Raw genomic sequence first — 26,812 nt, 5'->3', positions numbered from 1 at the left:
AGAAAACCTAGCGATACGTTTTTTTCAATCTCATCTGAAATGATCAGTGTTGGGGGTAACACATTACAAGCAACATGCATAACGCATTCAGATTACTTTTTTGATGTTACAAGTAAAGTAATGTGTTACAAGTAACATGCATTACGTAATCAGATTTTTTTTAATGTTACAAGTAAAGTAATGTATTATAAGTAACATGCATTACCTAATCAGATTACTTTTTGATCTAACAAGTAAAGTAATTAATTACAAGTAATGTGCATTACGTAATCAGATTCCTTTTTGATGTTACGAGTAAAGAAACGCGTTACAAGTAACATGCATTATGTAATCAGATTACTTTTTGATGTTACGAGTAAAGAAACGCATTACAAGTAACATGCATTACGTAATCAGATTTTTTTAAATGTTACGAGTAATGTATTACAAGTAACATGCATTACCTAATCAGATTACTTTTTGATCTAACAAGTAATTAATTACAAGTAACATGCATTACATAATCAGATTACTTTTTGATGTTACGAGTAAAGAAACGCATTACAAATAACATGCATTATGTAATCAGATTACTTTTTGATGTTATGAGTAAAGAAACATTACAATAACATGCATTATGTAATCAGATTACTTTTTGATGTTATGAGTAAAGAAACATTACAATAACGTGCATTATGAAATCAGATTACTTTTTGATCTAACAAGAAAAGTAATGCATTACAAGTCACATACATTATGTAATCACATGACTTTTTTATGTCAATGAAAATGACATTCTAATAATGTAAATACATTTATTTACAGTAAAAAAAAAAAAGTCACTGCAGATTAAGTATTTTCAAAAACATTATTCACTGTATAAGTATTGTAGCTGAAATATAGCCATTGATGCATGAGGTCCACTAGTGGACAGATGATTAATCAGATTTTTCTCCCAATCTAAAATCAACACTTGGAAAATTGAATAGGCCTCATTAGATATTGCTTGATGCTGCAATATATTTTTTTTTTACCTACAAGAGTCTCCTAGGATAGAAGGAATGGGTGGATATTCCGGAGCAACTTGGCATTTCTGACTGACCACTGGCCATCTTGGTTTGGGAAAAAAAAAAAATCGAAACACAACGGCTCGCCACTTGGTTGCAATGAATCGGATGATGCACCAGCGTCCACTGAAGAGGTTGATGTGCAACTATGCCATCAAAACCCGTGCAAATTCAAGAAAATGCTTTTTTAATAGCTGTCCACTGTAGTGACCACTATGCATGAAAGGGTTCAAATGAAAGTTAGTAAAGTAAAAAAAAAAAGTTAATACAATGAAGGAGATTGGATTAAGCAACAGAAACTAAAAATATTAAGTTATCTGAACCACATAAATGATCTAAGTCAGGGGTGCCCAATCCTGCTCCTGCCGATCGACTGTCCTGCACAGTTTATCTCCAACCCTAATCAAACACACCTGAAGCAACCAATTAAGGTCTTCAGGATCGCTTGAAAATTAAAGGCAGGTGTGTTTGATTAGGGTTGGAGATGAACTGTGCAGGACAGTCGATCGGCAGGAGCAGGATTGGGCACCCCTGATCTAAGTTGATTTGACAAAAGAAAAAATGTTGTGATAACAAATCATGAAAATAATTTTTTACAGTGTTGGGAAAAAAGTGTGACAACTAGCCCCGGTTGTCTCTACAGTTGTAGGGTGAAAATGCCGTAGTCTGGAAGAGGAAGCACAGTGTTTCTACGTGTGTGGCTGCATCCATGTGGGCTTGAGATCATGGATGAACTCATTTTTGCAGCCGTGTCTGATCTTTGTTCAGGTTAGCGGCGGCACAGTGTGTTAAGTGCCCCCTTCAGCTGTCTACGACTCTCCCCTGAGCCCCAGCCACTTACTGTAGACTGGGGAGGCCAAGCTTGACTGCCTCTCCACACCCACTGAGTGCTTAACAACCAGCGGCTAAAAAACGTTTGCATGTTAAATTGTAATGCTACTTCTTTGGTTCGCGCTAATGGCGCTGGTGTCATTGATTTCTTGTCACGCCCCCTCAGCCAGGCGAAATACTAATGGTGGTGGTCAATAAAGCACATGAACTGGAAGTTCTCACTCCTCACACTTCTATCAAACTCAGGCCTAAAAATAGCCCGCACATATACTGCATCACCACCGACTTACTTAAAGTCGGCCTGAAATGGAAATGGAAAACCCATCTATTTTCTAAATGCATCTTAATAATCATTATTGTGAACAATTCAATATGCTTGTATGCATTTTTTACCTCATAAGTATTTTTTTTTTAATCAAAATATCATAACTCAATCTTCTCTCTGGTGAAGTATGCTGGACTTAATTTTTTGTCTGCATAAATTCCACCCCTTTCTTACAATCGATAGCAAGCTCGCATTATAAGATCTGCCTCCATTCAATCAACCACCGATGGACTGAAAGAATGGTGCGTTCAAATCCTCCTGGGAAGTTCGTATTTTCGAGTTGGGAAGTCGTATTTACGATGCCAGTGCATGTGTGTGTGAGGTAAAAGGACATGAGCTGTTGAAACTCCACCCCTTGTGCGGGAGCAGCAGCTCATTTGCATTTAAAGGGACAGACACAAAAATGGTGCGTTTTTGCTCACTTTGACAACTTTAACATGCTATATAAAAATATATGTGGGCTAAAACTTCACATACACACTCTGGGGACATCAGAGACTTATTTTACATCTTGTAAAAAGGGCATTATACCACCTCTTTAATTAACTATACAAAAATACAGCAAGGTTTTTTTTTAAACTAATTTTAGAAAATGAAGAACAAAGAATTTGCATCAGGTGTGTTTTGCTTTGTTATGTTTTTAATAATTAATTTAGGAAGCCACTGTAAACTTTATCATTGCATTAGAGCTGCACAATTCTGGATAAATTGAGAATCACACATTCTTTTTTTTTTTTTTTTAAATAGAGATCACAATTCTGAACATGCAATTAAACAAAATAACATGTAATTTACTGGAGGTTCTGACAAAATGGTAATTGTTGCCGTCTATTTAAAATTTTTTTTATTTTTTTATCAGATGAATGAAAATGGAATTGAATGATTCAGTGACTCGCTCATAAATACTTGTTTCATTACTGAACGAATCTCTTGAATGAATGATTCAATGACAAATACATATTTTTAACAGTAACTTATTGCCACCTAGTGGCCTAACGATGTAATCAATATAACAGTTATTTAAAACGGCAAGCTACTTTAAAAAAGGTGATTTGACTATGTTGATCACTTCCGTAGACATCAGTGTTTATATCTGAACTATAAAGTTTTATCCCAGTACTTCTGTGATCATTTGAATATTTGTAACACAGAAATAACGAAACTGTGTGACTGAACACACTGTTTGTAAAGCTGTTTCATACCTATACATTACAATGTATATTTTGTGCAGGCAAATAGCTTATTTTGTTGTAAATAAAAAAGCCTGATAATGTCACTCCTAAATAGGCTACTACCTATTAGTATTGTGGTAGCTACATGTTTCTCACTGACGCCCCCAACACGTAAAGTTCGGGGCACAAAGAAAATATTTGAATGTATGCTCAAATGCTTAAAATATGGAAGATTGTTTCTGCCACAGAATAAAACATTCTAAAAGATAATTGCGACAGTTGGCAGCAACAATTGGCTTGTTATAAAGTCAGAATTGCGAGATATGAACTCACAATTGTGTGTTGTAAAGTCAGAATTGCGATATATATATATATATATATATATATATATATATATATATATATATAGTTTATATCTCACAATTCTGACTTTACAACGCACAATTGCGACATTATATCACGCAATTCTGAATTGTCAGAATTGCAAGATAAAAAGTCGCAATTACCTTTTTTGTTTTTTATTCTGTGGCGGAAACAAGCTTCCATACTTAAATATATATATTAATTTATTAAATAAATTTAAAGCAACATACAATGTTTGACCATTTTACTTTTCTAATGTATTTCAGGATGTTCAACAAAAAACAAATAAATAGGGCAATGCTTGATTTTATAAATCAATGATTGATTGGATCGTGAAAAAAGTGCATTACATACAAACTTGAAGCCAGATAAACTTCCTGCCAAGAGGATGAAGTGTAGATATCACTTGTTGCTCTATCACTTATATTTATGAAATTGCTTTGTCTTCTAGTTCCTAGAAACATTGACACACAAAAGCCTCATGTTGTGTTTCTCATTCTTTCCTCAAATTCAAGATTCACACCAGGGTGCGATGTGACAGCTACTTTAGAGAGCAGCATAAGAAATACTGTTTTCTCTTAATTGAGCAACTGTTTGGAACTTTGCATGAATGGTTACATGAAATATGCATGGAAATGGATACATATTCTGCAGTTATTGAGGTCTAGCTAAACAATTTCTAAAAAGTCCTGCAAGGACATCTTTCCTCGTGAGCAGTGGAATTTTAAGTGATGTTCTTGTTGCGTTTGAGGTGGGATCTAAGCAGGCCTTCTACAATTCTAAACAACATATTTATTTAAAGATGCTGCTGGCTACTTCTGACACATAAAAGCAACCTGATCAAAGGCCATTCTCCTATGTTTTATAAGTAAAAGAGAACATAAACAAATGCAAGTCTCACTGTTGCGTCTGTTCGCTTTAGTTTATAAAATATGGCTATATTCACACAGTCAGTATTTGGGACTGACAATTGCATTGACTAATGAGTCTTTCAAGTTGTGTTGTATAATAGCAGACAAAAGCTATCTTTATGGACAGGGAACTAAGGTCAATTCCCGTCTGTGTCTGTTTTCTCAGACTGGCCTTGAATAACACCTGTAACCGTAGTGACAGATAATGTCAGCATATGCAATTCATTCTCAGATGGCTTCACTAACAAAAATGCAAACAATAAATAAAAATTGTGTAAACGTTACCATCATATTTCTGGCTACCTTTTCAATCGAAAGCCTGGCACTGAAAGCACCCTAACAAAAAAAGGCCAAAAATGGTATTCAAAGATATAAAGAATATATCATGGCACTATATTATAAATATCTTAGTAATTTTAATGGAAAGAAAATGGAACAATTTTACAGTTAAACCATCAATTAGTTAACTAAGTTACTAAGTTAATAGGCTAAACTGAAAAAAAAAATAATATATATATATTCAACAGAAAAGTACATGCAATTTTACTATAAAAATGTTTAATTTAACTAGAAAGTATGAATTATAATTTACTGTGAACATAAATTATATTTAACAAAGCAAGTTAAAAGTCCTGTTATATATATATCGCATCTCCAAGTTTCTTTTTTACAATTCCTGTATTTTTAACGGGACTTTTATAGATATAAAGTAATGTGCAGTTGTTTTATGTTACATTTATGTTGTTAAGTTAATGTTTATTGCATTATTTTATGTCTATATGTTTATTTATTTATTAGTCATTGTTTGTGACTTTAAAATGCCCTTTAACAACATTAATAACACATTTAGACACTATAATGACACATTTCTACATTTAAAAATGTAACTAAATTTCCAACTGCCATTGATAGATGCTATCACTTATAGACTGTCAATCCACACGATGTCCGCAAAAACAGCATGGCTACTTCCGTTAGGAGTGGATTAGGTTCAAAACCAGAGCCCGTCTACGAAGAGCCTGCCTACTCCCTATTAAGTCCTATTGTACCGAATTTTGGTTGTAGTTCCACCAGAGTTCCACTGGGGGCGATCGCCCATGAGTGCAAAATGAATGGGAGTCTATGGGGCTAGACGGCTAAATTTGTCTCTTTCACCCGATTGCCGTTGAGAAATCTCAGGTTTGATTGTAGGTTTTGCAAGTTCAACATGGGTTATAGGTCGAAAGTTGAATGAACGAGTACTTATGTCCTTTCGATTTCTTACAGGTTGAGTTGTTGTTGCCCATAACACGCTAGCATTCTGCTAATAAACGCTGATTGGTCAGTGAAGGACTGATTACGACCAGAGATACCGCTTGATGGCATCGTGGCATCCGAAGCGGGACCAGAAACAAACAAAACAAAAACTCGTCTAGCACGTGTATTTACCTGTGTCAGCTGTGTTGTAGATGCCTGGAGAGAAAAGAAAGTGCAGAGCGCGAAAGCACCAAAGTGACTGAAGGATTGCCGTAAAGCAGTATCTCTGGTCGTACGATGTGTATGACGTCATTGACACTTTAAAAGACTTTTTAAAGCAAATAAGTGACTCTAAAAAATCTAACACCCAGCAATGTGTAATTTCTTTGCATCTCCTTTCGAATACAATATTCAAATTACTGGACAAAAAATTATATCCTGAGAAAAGTGGATTTTGATGGGTATACTGCCATAGACCTCCATTCATTCTGCACTCGTCCTGTGAGCGCCCTCATATGGAATCAAAGTGGAACTGCAACCATTTCAGAAGCCGGAAGTGTACTGAGAGTGAAACTTCTCGCCTTATTAGACATTCTCTGATTAGGTTCAAAACCAAATTGTATAATATTAATTTATCCGGATGTAGCAACAAACAGACAGTATTCAGCTGTCGCTGCTTTGTAAACGTCCACTTTGCCCAAAGCACTTGCATTTCACTCCGTGTTCAGAGGTTCAAATGGTTTATAAACGTCTAATCCTTTTTGTTGCCCTGTTTTTGTTCGGAACGAAAGTACTCTGAAGAAAACTGAAGTGTTTTTAGTCGATCCACGCTGAGTGTGGGCCTGATAGCACGCGTTGGCCACTGGGTGTCGCTCTGGAGCAACAAATGGCGCGGCGTCTCCCCCACCCCCTAAACATCCACTTCGACGGTGTGTATGTGTGCGTGTGTGTATCGCCGAGAAAGTAAGTCTGTGTTTCCAGCTGACTGCTCGCTCTCTCTTACTGTGTGTGTGCCTGTGTGTGTATGTGTGTTGTCATTATTATTATCCAGTCTGCTCCCAGCTCAGAATGGCCAGATTCACTCAGACTGAGACAAGAAGGGAGCAGCACCCACAGCCGCCCCATCCCGCTTACTCCAGCCTGCTTTTCACTGGACCCGGGGCAGCTCCGACCCAACATCCACTCCTCCTAATCCCGCACCAGCACCAGTACGCTCAGATCCCATTCCCTAATCCCATGAACGGGTCAGAATCCATCTCCATTCATCAGGAGAACGGCACCATGAAAGACCAAGATGCCATAAAACTCTTTATCGGGCAAATACCGCGGAACCTTGAGGAAAAAGATCTGAAACCATTATTCGAACAGTTTGGGAAAATCCACGAATTGACAGTATTAAAGGACCGATACACCGGCATGCACAAAGGTAAACGCGTGATTCCCCTTAATAGAGTCTGTGATTTTTGGGTGGTTAACACTATAATAATGTTTTCTTTCCTAGTGACACATTCATAATTAGACGTGTGAATATGTTTATTTTTTTATTTAATATTGTCTTCTGCATTATCAACTACGAACCATGCATTATTGTAATATTTATTATAAATCATACGTGCCATTTTTGTGGTCCACTGTCATGTCAACATTAAACCCATTGCCTGCTGAAACTGTATCAGGTCCATTTAGCCATGCACTGTTATACACTTGCATTGTTTAGAGAGAACTTATCTTCTCAGTTTTGAACCTTTGCATTGTTGCTTGCATGAATGTTATTATGTATTGTCCCTCATAGCATGTCTGTGGACCTTGCCTTTCTCTGTGGCAATTTGATTTAGAAAGCTTTCATTTGAAACTGGGGCAAAGAGGCTTAGAAAATTCATATTTAAAGAGTCTTTCTTTTGCGTCTTCTTTCCTTTCCAATGGGGAAATACTCCCACCACCCCAGCGCTTCCTTGTGCAATCTGACATATGCGTTTTCGCAGATGAACCGGCGTTTTTATTATGATTATATGCATATTAATAAGAAAAAATGTTCAATCACAATACATAACGAACCTCATTTTTCTAAATATAACTGTCAAATGAACCAAACAGGTGCCAGAGTAATGAAACACGCGAAAATATTAATAGTAGCCTACAGAAAAACGCGCATCTTTACTTATCTGATCATATTTGCTCTTAGAACACGTTCAGTTGTGCGTCACGGAACTAGAACGCGTTACACTGTGGCGTGACGTTCTAGTTGACAACTGACATTGAATACGTCATGTATCCCACTCAAACCAGAAGACAAAGACTAAAATTAAACCTCTATTTTGGTATAATCTCGTTCTTGTCGTTTACTCTCCTCAAGCGATACGTGTCGGAAACAGAATATTCACATTTGTCTTCGTTAGTGTCAGTTACTATTGGCTTCATATCAGTGGTGTGTTTATAATTATGCTAATAAGGCTCTATTTGCTCAAGCGTTCATCCACGATATTTACCCCGTGAGAAGCCCTTCTTCATATGGGGTTTATGTGTTGAACGTCAGAATAATGAGAATGTACATTGACTTCATGTGCGAGAGTCGTTCTCATTTGGGTAAATTGAACTAAACCAAACGGTTTAGGTCTAGAAAACGAGCTGAAATGTCAAATTTATTATTGATTTTAGGTATCTATAAGAAATGATAAGCTCTATTGTGGATTTGCATGACAAAATTGGATTTGAACTTTTAGAGGGAAGTTAAGAAAGTAGCTACTTACCACAAATCGACCGTTATGAAAGCGCGCCATTTCTGACAAGATAGCTCACGCGTCTATCCGTCTTTGATCAATTTGCATCAATAGTGACATGCAAATTATTGTATTATTTGAAGTAATAACTTATGTGGCAAATAATACAAGACAGAAACACCAGGGAGCATCCAATCTGAGTTGACTGTTTCTCAATAAGGATAGTCCTCTTGGGCATTGATGGATGTCAAGCTTATGTGGATACACCTTATCTAGTGCATTACTGTGAGCTGAATAGTCACATCAATTAGACGTCTAAAATATAGAGCTTTTCAGTTTGTAGTTTCAAACCCATGGAGTGAATTTGCATTTTGGAGCCATTGGGTTCCCTCAGGAATTAACAATGGTTTTATAATGGTGATTTTCCATTTATAAGTACAATTAGGTATGTGGTTAATAACCTCAAATGCTAATTTTGCGTCAAAAATGGTGGTCAATAAAACACAAGAATGTGAGTTTACAGGCTTGTTTAATTTATAAAATGAAAGCTATTATTCTTAAAACCTAGGTAATTCTTGAAGACTTACACAAATTGATTTTATTACTGAATAGCTGTGTTGTTTTAATGAATATTATGGTTGGTTGCGTACATATTAGTTGAACTTGCTGTCTGTACAACATCATAGGCCCAATTTTTTCATCCTAAACTACCTGATTGTGCTTGTGATGTAGCTGCCTTTGGGACAGGAACTGAAAATGAGTTCTAAAGGATCGTACAGAGAATTGGTTCTTCAGGATGGAATTTCTTTTCATCTTATGTATTATTCTATGAGGGGATGTGAAGATAAGAACAAGTCAGCAAATATTTACATACACTTTTTGTCAGCTTATAGAGATTGTGCAGTCTTGCAAGTCGTCTCAATATGGACTGCATTGGTGATGTAGACCCCAAGGTTGTTTAAATGTTTGGCTAAAATGTCGCTGAGGATGCTGATGTAATTTTTCATTCAAAACGTGATGGAGTGCAACAGATGATGCCAGTACTAGTTTGCATAAATACAGTTCGCAAAATTTCATTGAAGATAAGCGATTTAGCTGTGAAAACAAGACATCTGTGCATCTGTTTTTAACAGTTCTTCAGACTAAAGGGATCATATGTAGGTTTCAGAGGGAGGGAACATGTTTCGGCGCTAAGTCAGCTCGCTAATCCACACAGGAAAACACAGCATTAGTTTGCTAAGCGTGGTAATAAACCATGACCGTAATGACGGAGGAGGATTAGCAACTGTAGTTATTGTCTGAGGTTGCTGTCGCTCGGATCACTTGGTTTGTCCCTCTACAGTGGCTGCTTCTATGCAATTAAAGCATGTTGGAGTCATCTAGCCTGCGGTGTGCAATATGAACATTATTATGAGGTCTGTTCCATGGGCCTAACAATTGCTGTCTCTTGATTTGTATTAACAGGTGAGCTTTTCCCCTTCAGGCTTTTCACCTGTGACCAGTTGAGATCAGCATTTTATTAAAGTTTTTATATTTAGTATGGAGTTGAAAATGGGTTTTATACCCGCAGATGTGCCTGCAAAGCTGGAGACACTTGCTATGCTGTATTTGTAATACATGAGCGTGGTATATAGATCTCCTGCTGCGTTTAGCATAAATAGACTATTGTTGCATTGCTTTGAAAGCTTCTTATGCACATTTTGCACTCTGCAGGTGAAGATGTCCAAGGATAAGCTTGCGTTGGCTTACAATGCAAGAGGCATGGAGAACACTATACACAAACATATGCAAGGTTCTTTAGACTTAAACCTGATGCTGACTGAATGTCTGTGCTTAATGCCGCCACATTCACATGTGCCACTCTAGATTGTCAGTACTTGCTTTCAAGGGACCTATTGTGCCAATGCATTTATGGCTGACATCTTAGAAATAATCTTATAAAGTATTAAACAGTTTTAATTTAAAGCCAGGCTATTGAAAGGTTCAGTGGATATAAATGTAAAGGAATATTGATTTGAATAGTTTTATTTGCACTATTATAAAAGGTTTGAATGAAATCGGTCCGTTGCCTTTCAGCAAAATTACATCATAAATCCCTTAATAATAGGAAGATAAAACCTATTTTGTTCGAAGAACCAATGTTGGGATATGCAATTCATTTGGACGAGTACCCTTCTTTAAGGCACAATATGTAAGATTTTTGCATTAAAATATCAAAAAAACACTAGAACAATGACATATTATGTTGATTTGTGTTCTTATGTTATCCCACATGTATCCAACAATGTTTAAATCCAGAGAAATACGCAATTTTAACCAGTGACACGGCTTATGTCATTGCGTCGCCTGTCAATTACATCATATCCTCCCTACCCTCAGCTGTCGGTAGAAAGTAATGAAAACTCCACTTGTCGAGCGATTTTCATGGAGTCTTTAAACAGGAGGTCATTGGCTCTGCTTTGGAAGTTAAATATGTCCGGTGGCTTCTTTATGACTTAAAACTAGTCTGACAGTCCATAGACCGAAACATCTGTAAATTCTGTAATATGCAACAAAGCCGATTAATAAAAAACGCAATGCTTCAGCAGCTCCACTGGGAAGAACCGTAGCTCTGAATGTCAGGATGAGATGTTTCCTCCTCTACCAGCGAGCTTTGCTTTGAGCTACTTGTCTTTTCATGTGACCTGGCCACTTATCTCCCCTTTACCTGCTTTTAGATGGACTTTCCTCCATGCGGAGAGGGTTATTTATCTTTTTTTTAAGATGGAAAATGTTTTTTTTTTAAGGCCATTACCATTCATCAGGAGATGGCACTTATAGTAGAGTATTCTAGACATCCTTCTGAGGAAAGAGGTTCAGTGACCTTACGTAACATGTCCGTTTTGTGGTCCGAACATAAAACGCAAAAGTGAAATTATTGATGCGCTATTATAAGATGCGTTGTATCTCTCCCTTGTGACCGTGTTTACGGCGGACAATAAGCTGGTCTTCAAACGTATCATAATGTCTGCTGTGTTTGCTAATAGAAAGCCCACCCGACTGCCTCTACGTCATGCTGCTTCCCAGATTGATCTGTAATTTGTAATCTCACTGCTTTAGGATCCAAGAAAATAAACGTATTAAACATATTACGTTTTTTAAGTTATATTTAAGCAATGAAAATTATATAGGCTAATTAATGTTACTGTTAGGTGAAATCATTTGTTTGTGTATTCTTTTTTCTTAATATACAGATACAACTAAAAGTAAACCGTTTGTACTCAATTTCTGTGAAAAGTGCAAATATTGCAACTGTGGCGAATTCATTTAAAAACATTTCTTTGTTTGTTTCTGGACCTGGCTTGCTTTTCCTGTAGAATGATGTAACTTTTTTTTGCATTTTCGCATATCCATTGTTTGCACCGTGTTGGTTCAACCATATAGATCTCTTTAAAAAAAGTGCTTTCATTGTCTTGACAAACTGAAAGACGTAGAATGAAATATGTCCATGCATAAAATGAAAGATTGTACGGCATGTTAGTTTGTGTATTTTAATTCCACATCATACTAACAAGAAACTATACTTCCAGAAACTATAACCACGTCGAGAGCTGTAGTTTTGACTACACAACTTTACGATGCTGTTTGCAAATGTTCGTTGGAACTATGGTTTCAGGAAACATTGAATCGTTGAACTGTGTTGCTGACGATGGAACTTGAGACCATACCAACAATGCTTTTGGGAAACACACCCCGGCCTGACATGATAACATTAGCTCAACCAATTGTAAAACTTTGGGGGCGGGACTATCTCTTTGCCTGACCAGTGGACCAGTGTGTTTACAAAAACTTTTTTGAAAACGATCATTAACCAGGTTAAAAAAATTCCAGCCTAAGCTGCTTTGCGAGTCTTGGGAGATGTTTACACTACACCGTTTTCAACTAAAAATGTAAACCTTTTTATGCGTTTTGGCCGTTCAATTACACGAGGGTTTTGGGTGCCTGAAAACGCAAACTTTTGAAACCGTTCTCAGTGTAAACGACAAAAACGCGAATCTCTGAAGACGATGACGTCATGCACATGCGTATTACGTGTTCAGTCTATTGTGTTTCATCGCCACCTAATGGCCTGGCAGCAGAATACAGCGTTTTTAGTCGTTTTCGCGGATCCGTGTGAATGGGGATCGTTTTGACAATGGTGTTGTCCGTATGTGGAACACTCAAAGGAAACACTTCTCAGTTTTAAACGTACCCTTAGATTGTCTCTCAGACTATTCTTAGTGGTAATTTTAGGGAAATTTTGACAATTTTTTTTTTGCTGGTCAGACTGGAAAACCAGTTGTATATCAGCCAGGCAGGGAAACCAGCCTACAGCAGCTGGTTTAAGATGCTTGATTTATTCTGTTTAGCGACGCAAGGGGTGCATAAATTACTCACTTCATCTTTAAATTGCTAAATTTTCTCAATCCATTTCAAAATGGAGGTCAATTCTTTTGGGATAAAGCTTATTAGTTGCTCTTCTCTGTTTAGTCTTTTGCGCAATCATTTTTTTACAAGGTTAGTTCAGAGGTGCTGTTTTTCATGGAGGGAAAAAGAAAATGATGACAGAGAATGAAACGTATGATACACCGGGATGCCTTTTCTTTCCGACATTTCCTGCAGTTGAACTGTTGTTCTGGTTTTTCAAGCTTCCTGAACGAAAGATTTATTGTCGAGAGGAAAATAAATCAACACTCAGCACGGTTGACTAATGAACAGCGAAAGAAAGATTCTGTTGGCGTTGATGAGAACGGCTTGGAAATATGTAAATGCCTTGTTGGAATTTGAGCAGAAAAGCCTTTTTCCACTTCCTTTGATCTCAGGAAGGAGGGCATGGCCATTATGTCAGTCAGAGAGCTGTGACAAATGCCATGCACACACACATAGGCAGCTCGAGTGGACAGGGAAAAATGACAGGAAGGCAAAGGGCTAAGCACAATAGATGAACAGACTGAGAGAGATGGAGTGATTGTCAGAATCACTGAAAACAAATGGTGCCTTTAATCCGGAGGCACCGGCGGAGTGACGGGCCTTTCTGACAGGATGGGAGAGCCAGATCCACTTCGGCAGACAGGAGAGGGTGGAAACAAAAGGATTTAATATGAAAGGGGAGGTTTGGCAGGGCAGATGGGGGACGCCGTCATGATGTTGAGAGTACGACAGGATGAGACATAACCTATGTGCATAAACATCAGGTTCGCGTTAGTATTTGTAGGTACTTGTACCCAAAGTGAAGTTCTATTAGTGGGTATGAACTGGTTTTGCTGGACATGAAATGACGACACAACACAGTACCAAAGTTGTTTATTGTAACGGTTGTTTTAGTATTGAGAAGGTCTAACAATATGTAAACTTATTAACATTACATAAGCAGAAAAGTTTGGTTTCTACATTCACTGTAAAAAAGAAGTTGCTGTTTTAATTTTTTTAAGTACAATCAACTTGGATGTTTGTCATTTCAACTTAAATTACGTTAAACTGCTTAAAAAATTTGTTGAATTTTGTATAACTTATAATAAAGTTGAAAATTGCTTGTAAAAAGCAATTTAAAACATATGTTGTCATAGTTTATTGATCATATAATCTTTTACATTGTTGACTTGGTGCGGTTTTCAACATGAAAAACCCATTATGTTTAACCCAGGCTCTTTAATTTTGTGTCATTTTGTTCACGTTTTTCTAGGGTTTTGCAAAACCCGTTCGATATCAGTTTGACTCTGTTTTCTTTTACCAATGGCAGATAATTTTTCGCAAAATACCGTTCGATTAGATGCATGTTGAATTGATGCTTTGACGTCAGCAACAAAAAATACGGAATTCCACTCACAAATTGAAAAACGAAATGTGGAATAGAGGATTCGTAAAAATTTGTAAGAGTTTATGTTTTAGAAGATTGCCCGTATGTTGATATAATACGCATTAGTTTCTAACCAAACATAATTGTTGTTTTTTTTAAAACAATATAATGAGCGCCCCCTAGAGTCAATTATGGAAAATACTACGTAGGTGGATTTAATTATTGGGTATAACAAATAGGCCTATGTAAGCCCATTTATGAATTTAAATTATTTTTAGTTTTTTATATTATGAATTAGCCAGGCATTGTTGAAGAATTTCACCAGAACCTTTCCCAGATTGCTTCATCACAATATCCACTACCGAATATTCTTGTTGTTTTTATTTTAGTATTGGGAAGTGATGCTGTGACATGAGCATTGATGAAAGGTGATATGGGAGAGGATGTTATCAGTGGGTTTGTGGGACCCGTCAGGGATGTGTGGAGAGGCCTGCTGCTCAGCAGGGCTATTAATAGAAATCTGTGGCATTTCCGAAAATAGGTTAAGCTGCCACTGCTGGCATCACTGCTCGTATGCCAGCCATCCTCTGAAGACAGAAAGAGAGGGAGAGGAGGAGAAACAGATGTAGCCTACTGAGGAAGTGTCTTTGTTCCGCTGTACCCTTCTTGCACTCAGTGCAGCATCAGAGTTTTCTGGCTGAGGACTTCCCAGCATGCCGCAAGACACAGTGTCACCCCTCGATATTTCTAATTCACAACACAAACGCTGATCTAGACCTATTTGAGTCTTGCCATGACAAACAACTCTTGCATATGTATTAGGAAGCCACTTTATTCAGTGTGCATATGCATATGCATTTTCCATATCCACAGTGCAAAATTTTCCACTATTTATACAGTTGCTGATCTTGTTTGCATCAAATTTTTCAGAACTGCTATAAATTTTCAGTGTGCAAGCAAGGCATGATTTCCCACAAAGACTTTTAACTTTAATTCATAAGCTGAATAATGCCAACTATGTGCATATAGTTTTGCTCTAGTACTTGGAGGTTGAGCACATTTAAAGGTGGCAGGCTTAATTAAGGTTTACAGGTTACGCTAGCGCACCGCTTATATTACAATACTCATTACAAAGTAATTAGGCGAGGGCAGGGACAATATTGTTGTCTGGACAGTGACTAAGAGAGAGGTTCGGAGGAAATCAAGCCCATATGCGTTTTTTCACGGGAGGCGGTCAACGCATTAAGGTGTTTTACATGATACGCGCTAACTGCGAGTGACACTGAAAGCGACACTGCTTGCCGAAAGATTTCACAAGAAACAGTCACGTGTTGTCATGCACGATTGCAAGTGCCACATTGCGCACACATTTGGATAAATTACCTTTTTTAGTTAATATGATCTTGGCGCCATTGTACTGTGGCTGCCGTCGCATCATCCAAGTCGATGCTGCACACTGGTGGTGGTTGAGGAGAGACCCCGACATGATTGTAAAAGCGCTTTGGGTGTACAGTAGTACATATGAAATGCCCTATATAAATGCCTCATTCATTCATTCATTCATTCATACCTGCAACAAAATATACTATATTAACATTATTAAAGACAACACACTTTAATAAATACGAATGAATACAAATATAGACAATACAATATTACGAAACCTTTTTTTCCTGTGTTTTTTCCTCTTGCTCTCAACATGACAAAGGTTGTTTCTTGAAAGGATGGTTTGGAGTAAAATCAACCTAGGGTTCTTTGCACCATGACCTCGAGCCAAACACCCCCCCTGAAGCTTTTATTCCCTTGGTCGAACATTATTAAAGTTAGAGCTTATTTAGAGATATCAGCCGGATGGCTTAGTGCAGGCGCTAATGGATCCAAGGATGTATCTCGTAAATTACCCCACTAACAATGCCCGGAATGGTACCAAACTTTTACAGTAGTACAAATAGGTTTTCTGCTCATTAAACAAGGCATTGAAAAGTTTGTAAGTACATCAAGAGTTTATTTAAATAACACTTGCCTGATGGCTAATGCTACTGCTAACCCGGACGTCGAGGTCACTTCAGTGATTTTGGAAAAGCACATAAAAGTCCTGGCAGAAAGCGATGCATAAGGATGTAGTGTAACGACGGCCAGTTCCAGGAATGCACTAATATTTTGTTGGTAGTTGATCGCTTTCTGCCAGGACTTTTACGTGCTTTTCCCAAATCACTGAAGTGACCTCGACGTCCGGGTTAGCGGTAGCATGAGCCGTAAGGCAAGTGTTATTTAAATAAACTCCTGATGTACAAACCAACTTTCCAATGCCTCGTTTTATGAGTACAGAACCTATTTGTACTACTGTATAAGTTTGGTACCATTCCGGGCATTATTAGTGGGGTAATTTATGAGATACATCATAGGATCCATTAGCGCCTGCACTAAGCCATCCGGCTGATATCTCTAAATAAGCTCTAACTTTAACAATGTTTGACCAAGGGAAAAAAGGCTTCTGGGGGGTGTTTGGCTCGAGGTCATGGTGCAAAGGACCCTAGGTTGATTTTACTCCGAACCATCCCTTTGACAAAAAAACACGTTGCTCACTCTTTCTCTGGTCATCCCATAGACCTTATTCAGAGCAGCGCCATGACATGTATGAAAGCGAGGCTGTGAGGGATAGACTTACCGTGTTTTCAATGGCATCTGCTGTAAAAAAATTCCACAGCTCATGTTGGCTGGGATTTTTTGTCTACTGAAGTTTCTCGGAAAGATATTTTTGCAGTGTTTCGTCAGCAGAACAATCCAAAACCATTAAATAACAGTACAACCCACTGAAGAGATGCATGTCTATCCCTCACAGCCTCACTTTCATTCCCATTAAAAATCAAAGATGGCACTGCTGTGAATAAGGTCTATTAACCATTTAATCTGCAGAATCTCTTACACATCATAATGCAAATGTGATTCAAAACGCCATAGATTCAATTGCAATCCATTTATAATATCGCATAGAATGACTTAGAAATGACTTTTGGTAACTCCAGACAAATCAAAAAGAACTGAAGGCAAAATTACAGTATGTTGTTGTTATAACAAAATAAGACTGACAAGGCTCCTTATGCAATATTGTAATTGAATCTTGACTGAAACCGAACCAAATGCAAAAGTGAATCTTTCATTTTGCATTGTTTAGACGCTTTGTAAAGCATATGAATGCAAAAAAACAACAACAAAAAATACAATGATCTAAAGTATCTATACAATATAGTGAGAAAACGTCTATATATGTACACTGTGTGGAATACTGTATGTCGATATATGATTGAATCAACACAGCTTTATTAAAAACTTTTTCTTAATAACCGCACAACAGTTTTAAGTTCAGTCCTTTGTTCTCAGAGCTAAACTTGAACGTGTCGGGAACGAGTAGGAGGTGTGAGTGACGGGAGTGTTCGCGAAGTTGCAAAGTGCTCAGGCGAGAACGTGGAGAATGGGGGCACGGAAGCAGATTTAGCACCAAGACCTTCGCACTTAACAGGCACCTCACAGTTCAGGGCTTGCACACAGTTATGAAGGGGGGCAGGAACAGTGGTGTGATGGCTCGGCTTTTACTATAAAAAAAAAACTAAAAAAAACCCAGCAAATGGGGGCTGTCAGGAGCAGAGGGAGGGAGCGGCACCTTCAATTCAGCTTGCTTAATTACTGCTAAGCCTCTCTACCTCCCCATGAAGCTCTAGTCTACGCCATTCCTCAGACCTGCAGGCCTCATGGGCCTCTGTCTGTGTGATTGCTTATTAGCACGGGGGGTTAGATGTCATTTTTGCCCCAGAATAGAGAGAGGCACATTTTTGCTGCTTTTGACTTTTTTTGTTTTGGTGATTCAGGAGAAATCATTTTAAAATACATCTGAAAATATGAGACCACTAGTGAAAATGCTTCTTATTTTTAATTCAAATTTAATTTAAGCATTACATTTTTCATTTTAATTCTAATTAATTTATATATTTCACTTTTTTTTTTCTTTTTTTTTTTTTTAATATCAGCATAACACATTAAGAAATGTAATTACAGAAAAAACTGTTGATTAATGAAATTGAAATAATGCAGAATATTTTATCTTCATTTTTTTTTTAAAAAAACGTTTCCAGGTTTAAATGGGTAAAAAAAAAATCCCAGATTTTCAATGTTTTGTCAGGTTTTTGAACCACCCTCTATTAATATTCCCATTCAGTGAAGTGTTTTATCAGGAACCTTTCAGCTACATATAGAAAAAGGATTATATGAGCTCAAAATTTAAAGTAAAATCCATTGCCTACTAACTGTCAGCTTCCTTTGTTAATTTTTAAATCGCATTTGATCAAACAATAGAGATTTTTATCAAACAATGCGGTAGATCATTTCCACACTCTGTCCTTAGGGTGCTGCGTCAGCCATTTCCATGGCTGATACTTTTATGTCGAGTTTCAAATAATTTCATCATGCAGCCCAAAATTGCGCGCCTGGTATGCAACAGCAGGGCAGTAATTTGTACGTGTTTGGATTTCAATTGGTGCCTATGGGCTGCAATAACACCTTGCATTAAAGTGAAGGGATTAGAATTAAAATGCTTCTCTTGCTATCTGTTTTACTGTCACTTTCTCTCTCTCTAATGGACACGTCACACACACTATTCTTTTGCTTATATTAGTGGAGCAACTAATTTACTCTGGATTTTCTTTGTGAATGCCATTTGAATATATCCAATTTGGTTTTTGAGCATTTGCAAGATCAAGTTCGCCACAAATTGAAAATAACCTTGGTGGGAGAATTTGAGACATAATAAAGCTTTGATGTATTTGAAAGCAATGCAGGGTTAGTCGGACTGATGCAATAATAAATATAAAATAACACAAGTGACTTGCTTGTTTGTTTGTCCAAGTCTTTCTTTGAAGACAATGTTTTCATGAAGACATGAACATTACCTGTTCATGACCCTAAGTCACTTTGATTAATTATTAGCATTTATTCGTTATTATCTGCTGTCTTTTGAGTTAAATTGGCTTCTATTGACCTTAGTAAGAATAGATGGCTCATTTAGTTGGACGCAAATAAAAACAAATCTGCTAGGGCCTGAACTCCAATCCATACAAACATTTTGTAGTGTTGTGTTCTTGGTTGATGATCATACAGCTGACAAAAACATTGAAATCTCTGAAAAACATGGTTTAAGAAAAATACAGGTGGCTTACCAAGAAAATGACATACCAAACTGCCCGCTTTCTCCACCACAATTTTTATGTTCGCATCAAATTAAATGGAAGATATACTCTAAAATCTGTAGTCAAGGAACAAAAGTTCATTGAGTTTTACAATAAGCTACTATAAAACTCTAAGCTACAAAAAAAAAAAAAAGTGTTAATATTGTGGATTGTTTGTTTGAGCTTGACCAGTGGTGTGAGTTTGGGGCGGGACTATCTCTTTGTTTGACCAATAGCAGATGGACAGTGGAAACATGTTTGGAATCTTGTTTGAAAACAATAAAAATGTTAGGAATTCTGTTTGGTGACGTTGGTTACGTTATAAACTTCACCTTTAAGGAATAAATACACAGTGTTTATTTCTGTGCAGTTGAACATGGGTTAAGAGAGAAAAGGTGACAGAAGAAAGAGACAGCGAGATGACTGCTTAGTAGTTACTTTCACATATACAAAAGTGTGATCCCCGCATTGCAGTGAGTCGGTTATCATGCAAATCTGAGAGTTGCTTTTCTGTAAAACCAGTTAGCACTGTTAACGTCACAAAAATGAATGGGCTCAGGGATCTTTTTCCTGCAAAGTCTCCTTTTTTGTGATACTTTCGGCAGAAGGGTTATATAATCGGCTGTGTATATATGCATGTTTTTATGAATTCACATCTCTGTCTAGGAACCCGAGAGACTCAAAGTTTCTCTTACTAGTTCTCCAGCACTGTTCGCCTCTCTGTCAGAGTGTCAAGGGTAGTCAGGGCTTATTCCAGCCAGCCGAGAGCCTCGGACAGGGACTGCTGGCTGATCTATGGACTTGCTCAAACACACACACAAGCGCACATACAGAGAAACACACACAGGCACATCCAGTGTAAAGCGGACTGGACAGGCTCCCCCATGTTAGAAAATAGACTGTCTGTATTTAGCCTGTCTGCAGGGACTCCTCACAGCACCTCTGGCCCTGTCATTGTAAGGGACGCGGAGGCTTTGTTCTGGCTCGTTTTCCTGTGCTGGCGATCAGTGATACTCGATGGGAACACAATGTTGCGGGTCGACTTGAATCTTGAATGAAATTAATCTTGAATGCTTTTTGCTTTGCTCAAATTAAACCAGTCTATCTTCTCATCCTTTTGGTCTGTCTGATTCAAAGCAAACATCTTGGGCCTCTTACCTAAACTTATTTCCCCAGATTTACGTTCCTTCCCTGCTCAGTGTTGGTCAGTGAATAGCTTTCAGAAACCTTCACTTTCACTGTTCCTCGGTGGTGGAAAAATGTTAAGACTGATACTCATTGTCCTTATATTAGCTAATTGGATAATTAATGCCATTTTGGGATTGTAGTAATGCCACCTTGTAATTGACACAACTTTCCAATTACTATATTTTCCGGTCACGGTTTTATGCTGTGGCTTATATTCCAAAGCAAATTATAATGCAATTAATGTCAAGCACACAAAGCTTGCGTAATTTTGGATATGTGCCGAATGAGAGAAATTAACACGATTTTTATTTGTATAGCTCATTTCCCACATGCCCAGACTTTCAGTTTCACTTTATATAAATTTGTTTATGCTTAGTATTTATAATGAATCTTGTTTATAATGAATGCCACTATAATAAAATTTGACTGATGCTACTTATCTGTGTATTTATTTCTCTCTCAACGATGCAATTTTGACCCGACTTATAATCAGTTGCGACTTGTTTTCTGGGAAATAAGGTAGTTGTGTAAAGTGTGCAACAACTCAAGAGAAAACAAGAACCTGTGGAATGTGTGACTAACATTACTCATGTAGTGAATGATACTTTTCTGCACTTAAACTTCTGCTCTAATTTGGTAAGGTTCCTGCTGGACAAGCCATCTTAAACAGCCTAAGCTTGTCTTATTTGGTCTTCCAGCCTGGTCTGTTGGCTGGTTTTAAAAGATTTTTGGACACTTTTTAGTTGGTCAGGCTGGGAGACTGTCTTAAGCTAGCCAAGAACAGCAAACCAGCAGCATTTGTATTGTTTTCTTCCTTACTCCATTGCTTCTACTTATAGTATAATCATTTGTAATTTAAAATCTGCTCTAAATGGATAAATGTAAATGTCATGCTGATGTTTTTGTTTGGATACTTCAAATGACTTTGGCCACCCGCCGATATCTGGCAGTATAGAGTTCAAGACCACTGTCTATCCAAGTCATTGAAAGTCTCCTTTCCTTTTTGTCACACAGGCTGCGCGTTCCTCACCTACTGCGCCCGTGAGTCGGCCATCAAAGCCCAGAACGCTCTCCACGAACAGAAGACACTGCCGGGGGTAAGTCCACTGCCAGCCTTTCGCCTCACCTCTTTAAGAGGACCACCATGCCACTCAAAGCTAAAGCTGCATGTTTTAGACAGAGAGTTAAAGCCTTTGGAACAGAAATCAGTCGATAACCCAGCCTTTTAAGATCAAGCTTTGAGCCGTTTCATGGTACTTCTCCCCGGGGACATTTGCAAGCATTGATCCGATGCTTTCAGCACAGGGCTTGGGGATGCAGTGATAGCAAATGTCAATTCATTTGTTCTCTCAATTTTTCCAAACTGCTCCATTTACGCAAAAAGCCAGTGAGTCATTGTTGCCCAGTTGCACAAAAGTATTCCAGATGCACAAAAATAAACATAGCGGGGTGCATCGAGGGTGTTTCCATTGAGAGTTGTGTGCTTCTGAGTTTTGCTGGCAATTGCGATGACATTCAAAGCACAAAACTCACAAGGAGGTCTGACAGTAGTCTGCACGGCTTTACACAACCATAGTGAATGGTTTGACAATGACACATTGTTGCCATGCTGCCAGTCCAGACAGACATCTCCTGAAGTAACCTGCAGGAAACTCAGAGAGCAACATATTTGGCATCACAATTGCAATTATGGCAAATTATAGCATGGGATAAATTGATAGAAATTTCGTAGTATTTTAAATGTTTCCTCTTGCGCCTCAGTTGGCGCGAACTCCACAAGCTTGTGCAAAACATGATGATCCATGTTAGTCATACACTGATCTTACCGAGATTCTAGAGATTTGAAATAGAAATGTAATATAATATGTTCAGAGATGTCTGGTACACAATGTACGATTTTGGGCTTTCCCCCGGTGAAACATGACCAATCGTGGGGATTTCTTTGGTTGTGGCTCCTAAACGGTGTTCCTACTTCGTACAGTGAGAAAGGTTCAAAAACGGCGATGTCTTGCGGCCAACGATAGCCTGCGATCATTTTCTGGCAGCTTCAAAATGAAAACTTTTAAATGACAAGTGGTGTTTGATTTAGTGCCACGTTGGATTCAGGGCAACTATGTCAAACACACACGCTTTTACCCCTAATAGAACATTTGAGCCTGAAAGGAGAGAAAAACATATGAAGGAGGGGGCACTCAGAATGTGACACATGTCATCCAGACCTGTTGAGAATACATCTCACTGTGGGGTGAGAGAAACACGCGCGCACATGCACACAGACTTGCTGCATGTGTGACATCATTGCATCAGCTTCACTTCCCAGTGTTGTCATCCCCTGAGACAACTGCGAATAAGGTAGTAGGTGTTTGTTGAAGAGTCTGAGAACTAGAGGCATGTTTTTATGTTTGCCTGCTAGGAATAGGACATGATGGTTGATCATGGTTCTTTCTTTTTTTTGGTATGTATTTTTTAGTTTAATATTTTAGTGGTGGTGCTTTAATTAGCATGCTGACAGTGTTGCGTGCGTTAGCTTTTACAGTTTGCACTGTAAAATCCTCTCAGGAAAAGGTGCGTCTCCTAAATTTATCACATTAAAAACACTGCGTCCACAGCCATACAAATTTAAACAGACATCTTTGGCTGTTGCATCATGTCTCACACAATTTTTTTGCTTCAAAATTTAAATAGTAATAAAAAAGAAAAGAAAACGCATCACACAATTTTTTTTTTTTTTTTTTCAGTTGCGCTCTAAACACAAGAACACATCTTAAAAAACTGTCCAATCTGGGTCAGGTGAACCTGAAACCAGTCAAATTATTCAGGGCTTTTCCTTAAAGAGACAGTTCACCTACAGTAAAAGTCTTTGTTTTCTCACCCTCATGTTGTTCCAAACCTGTATGCCATTCTACGGAACACAAAAGAAGATATTTTGAAAAGTCCTATTTTTCTTTGTCCATTCAATGAAAGTCAATGGAGTTGTTTTGGATCCCATTGATATTAGGGCGAGTGCATATAATGACATAATTTTCTTTTTTGACTGAACTATCTCTTTAAAACTGATTAGCCACTCAGTCGACCCACAGCTAGTTCATTTTGAAAAGCTTTTTTACAGCTGCTAAATTGATCTGGCCTGCAGTGAGTCTTGGCCAAACGGCCTGTCCCTAAATCTTTCCCCAACAACCTCCGTCTTGCTACATTGATGGTAAGTAAATATGTCAGTTGTTTGTTTGCTAAATCCTGCTTGATATGCAGATTGCCAGAGGCTACAGAGTAATTGTCACAAAATATCGTAGGGGGCTAAATTGTGCTCAGCTAGCAGTTGTGCATGAGAAACAATAGCTAACTGAGTAAATGCCTGTATTTGTCTGTATGGAGCATTCCCAGAGCACATCTCACATGTACCAACTGCCAAGATTGATCACACGACATAGATCCTCCCAGTTTAATTCCAGCTGGGATTTCACAGAGCCTTCACGTTCAACGTACTGCTAAGAATCGCAATGACAGGGAGGCCACATGTGAGCCCCATTATAGGAGTGGCCGTGTCTGTCGGAGGACAGAGGAGGAGCAGGAGGAGGAAGTTGGGCGAAGGCGAGGAAGGCGTTCTGACAGCTGTCTGCCTCAATAGTGCGCTTCCCCATCAGTGACCTCTGAGGAACATCAGCTCCGCAATGTGTGAGATGTGGTGATAACATCACCATGTATACATGGCAGCTTGTCAAGATCATCTAGGGCTAACGCCAGTGATCTGTGTATGTTTGTGTATAGTGGGATGGATAGTTGATTTTGTTTGTGTGCGTGGCTGGTCAGAGTCAGGGTGGACATTTTAAGTAGGTACTTAAAAACAGGGGCATAGAAATGGACTGAAATGTGTGGAGAAATATTATTAACCTTATCTTCATGGATTTTAGTTAGGTGATGTAACATTCGGCCAACTGATTTGGCAAGTGAGCAGAATAAGTAGTACGATTACTGTTTACAGGTTTGCGACCAAACAAAACAAAACTTTTAAAACTTAAAGTTTACTGACCAGAAAGTAATATGGGGTGAAGCAAAAAAAAAAGAAAAAAAAAAAAGGGGTTGGATACATTTGCGATGCCATTGCTCTAAATAAACCAATTAATCAATTGCTTTATTACTTATTATTAAAAATAAAAAAATAATACAATTACTGAAAGATAGTCTTTTACAATTTTAGATTATTGGTAATGGTTTTTCATATATTTTGTTTTTATTTAATCGAATTTAATAATGTATTATTATTAATAACAACAACAATAATAATAATAATAATAATAATACATTATTAAATTCAATTATATAAAAAAAAATTCACCTCTCTCAACCCTGCCTTTCATATATATATATATATATATATATAATACATCATTTATTATTAATAACAATAATAATACAGTATACATATATGCACATTATATAAACATTATATAAACTAAGTGACTAAAGGATGTGTGACTAACATGAATCAAATGTACCAATATGAATCAAAGTTTCATTTTATGAAAATTTAATTGAGGTCACTCAACATATTGATGTAAAATGCTAACAAGAAGGAATTAATCTCAGCAGTATTTAAAGTGTATTTGCTGGTGAAAAAGATGATTCATAACTGCAAATTGAATTTGTCGCATTATAGCAGCTAACCATTTTTAGAATCTATCTATATTACTTTTAATTCCCAGACATAAGTTGCAAACAAGGTTACAGTGAAGATTCGAAACGTATTAAAAAATCTAGATGGACAAATATGTGAAGATATTTATGGTGCACCTTCCAGGCACAACTCGCACAAGTGTTTTATATTCCTCTTAATTGCAGTATGGCAGAGTATACATCCGTCTACAGTGTTTACAGTCAAACATTGTGAAGATGAAGAAAATGGTTTGTATCGGCACACACACAACACCTCTCTCAACCCTGCCGTGCAATTTAAAAAGCGGCTTCACCATGTTTCTGTGTGTGCATGAGCTCATGCTGTCCGCGGGGCTCCACACCCCTGCTGGAATTGCAAATTCACCTGCTCCTCTGGAGTCGCGGCAAATCCGGTGTAATTTAAGGTGTGTGTTGTACGCCCAGATTCATTGCTTGTTATCACTTCCCTCTGTGGAAGACTTGTGAAAAGGCCAATTTAGTTTTTGCCAGGAAAAGAACACACTGTTAAAAATAAAAGTTCCAAAAGGGCTATAGAAGAACCTTTTTTGGTTTCCCAAAGAACCCTCAGTCAACAGTTCTTAAAGGGAAAGTTTACCCAAAAATGAAAATTCAGTCATTATTTACTCATGAGTTTCTTTCTTCTGTTGAACTAAAAAGAGGATATTTTGAAGAATTTTGGTTACCAGACATTTGACGTACCCATTGACTTCCATAGTATGCAAAAATAAATACTATGGAAGTCAATGGGGACCATCAACTGTTTGATTACCAACAGGTTTGGAACAACATGAGGGTGAGTAAATTATGATAGAATTTTCATTTTTGGGTGAAGTATTTAAGGTTCTTTATTGGCGTACATGGAACCTTTCCAATGTTCTTTATAGTGGAAAAAGCTTCTTTAGATTTTTAAAGTGTTCTTCACACTGAGAAAGAATGGTTCTTTTTAAAGGGATGGTTCGGAGTAAAATCAGCCTAGGTTCCTTTGCACCATGACCTCGAGCCAAACACCCCCCCCAGAAGCCTTATTTCCCTTGGTCGAACATTATTACAATTAGAGCTTATTTAGAGATATTAGCCGGATGGCTTAGTGCAGGCGCTAATGGATCCTTTATCTCGTAAATTACCCCACTAATAATGCCCAGAATGGTACCAAACTTCTACAGTAGTACAAATAGGTTCTGTACTCATAAAACGAGGCATTGGAAAGTTTGTTAGTACATCAGGAGTTTATTTAAATAACACTTGCCTGATGGCTAATGCTACCGCTAACCCGGACGTCGAGGTCACTTCTGTGATTTGGGAAAAGCACGTAAAAGTC

The 26,812-nt window shown here is 37.7% G+C and overlaps 1 protein-coding gene across 26 annotated transcripts in view; it reads left to right on the top strand.

The window, feature by feature from the left end:
- The first annotated feature begins 6,766 nt into the window (after positions 1–6,766).
- Positions 6,767–26,812, top strand: part of celf5a (cugbp, Elav-like family member 5a) — a 219,096-nt gene continuing 199,050 nt past the window's right edge. For 24 of the 26 annotated variants that reach the window (XM_084416114.1, XM_084416115.1, XM_084416131.1 and 21 more), the window contains exons 1-2: positions 6,879–7,310; positions 21,838–21,920. In XM_084416114.1, coding sequence (XP_084272240.1) covers positions 6,953–7,310; positions 21,838–21,920 — 441 coding nt within the window. In that variant the 5' untranslated portion in view covers positions 6,879–6,952. Of the gene's footprint in view, positions 7,311–21,837; positions 21,921–26,812 lie in introns of all 26 variants that reach the window. The other 2 variants (XM_084416132.1, XM_084416118.1) reach the window with 2 other exon arrangements.

The sequence above is a fragment of the Rutilus rutilus genome, assembly GCF_951802725.1.
Source record: "Rutilus rutilus genome assembly, chromosome: 8".
In the NCBI taxonomy this organism is placed as follows: Eukaryota; Metazoa; Chordata; class Actinopteri; order Cypriniformes; family Leuciscidae; genus Rutilus; species Rutilus rutilus.
The sequence above is the reverse complement of the archived record's forward strand: the minus strand, read 5'-3'. Positions and strand labels throughout refer to the sequence as shown.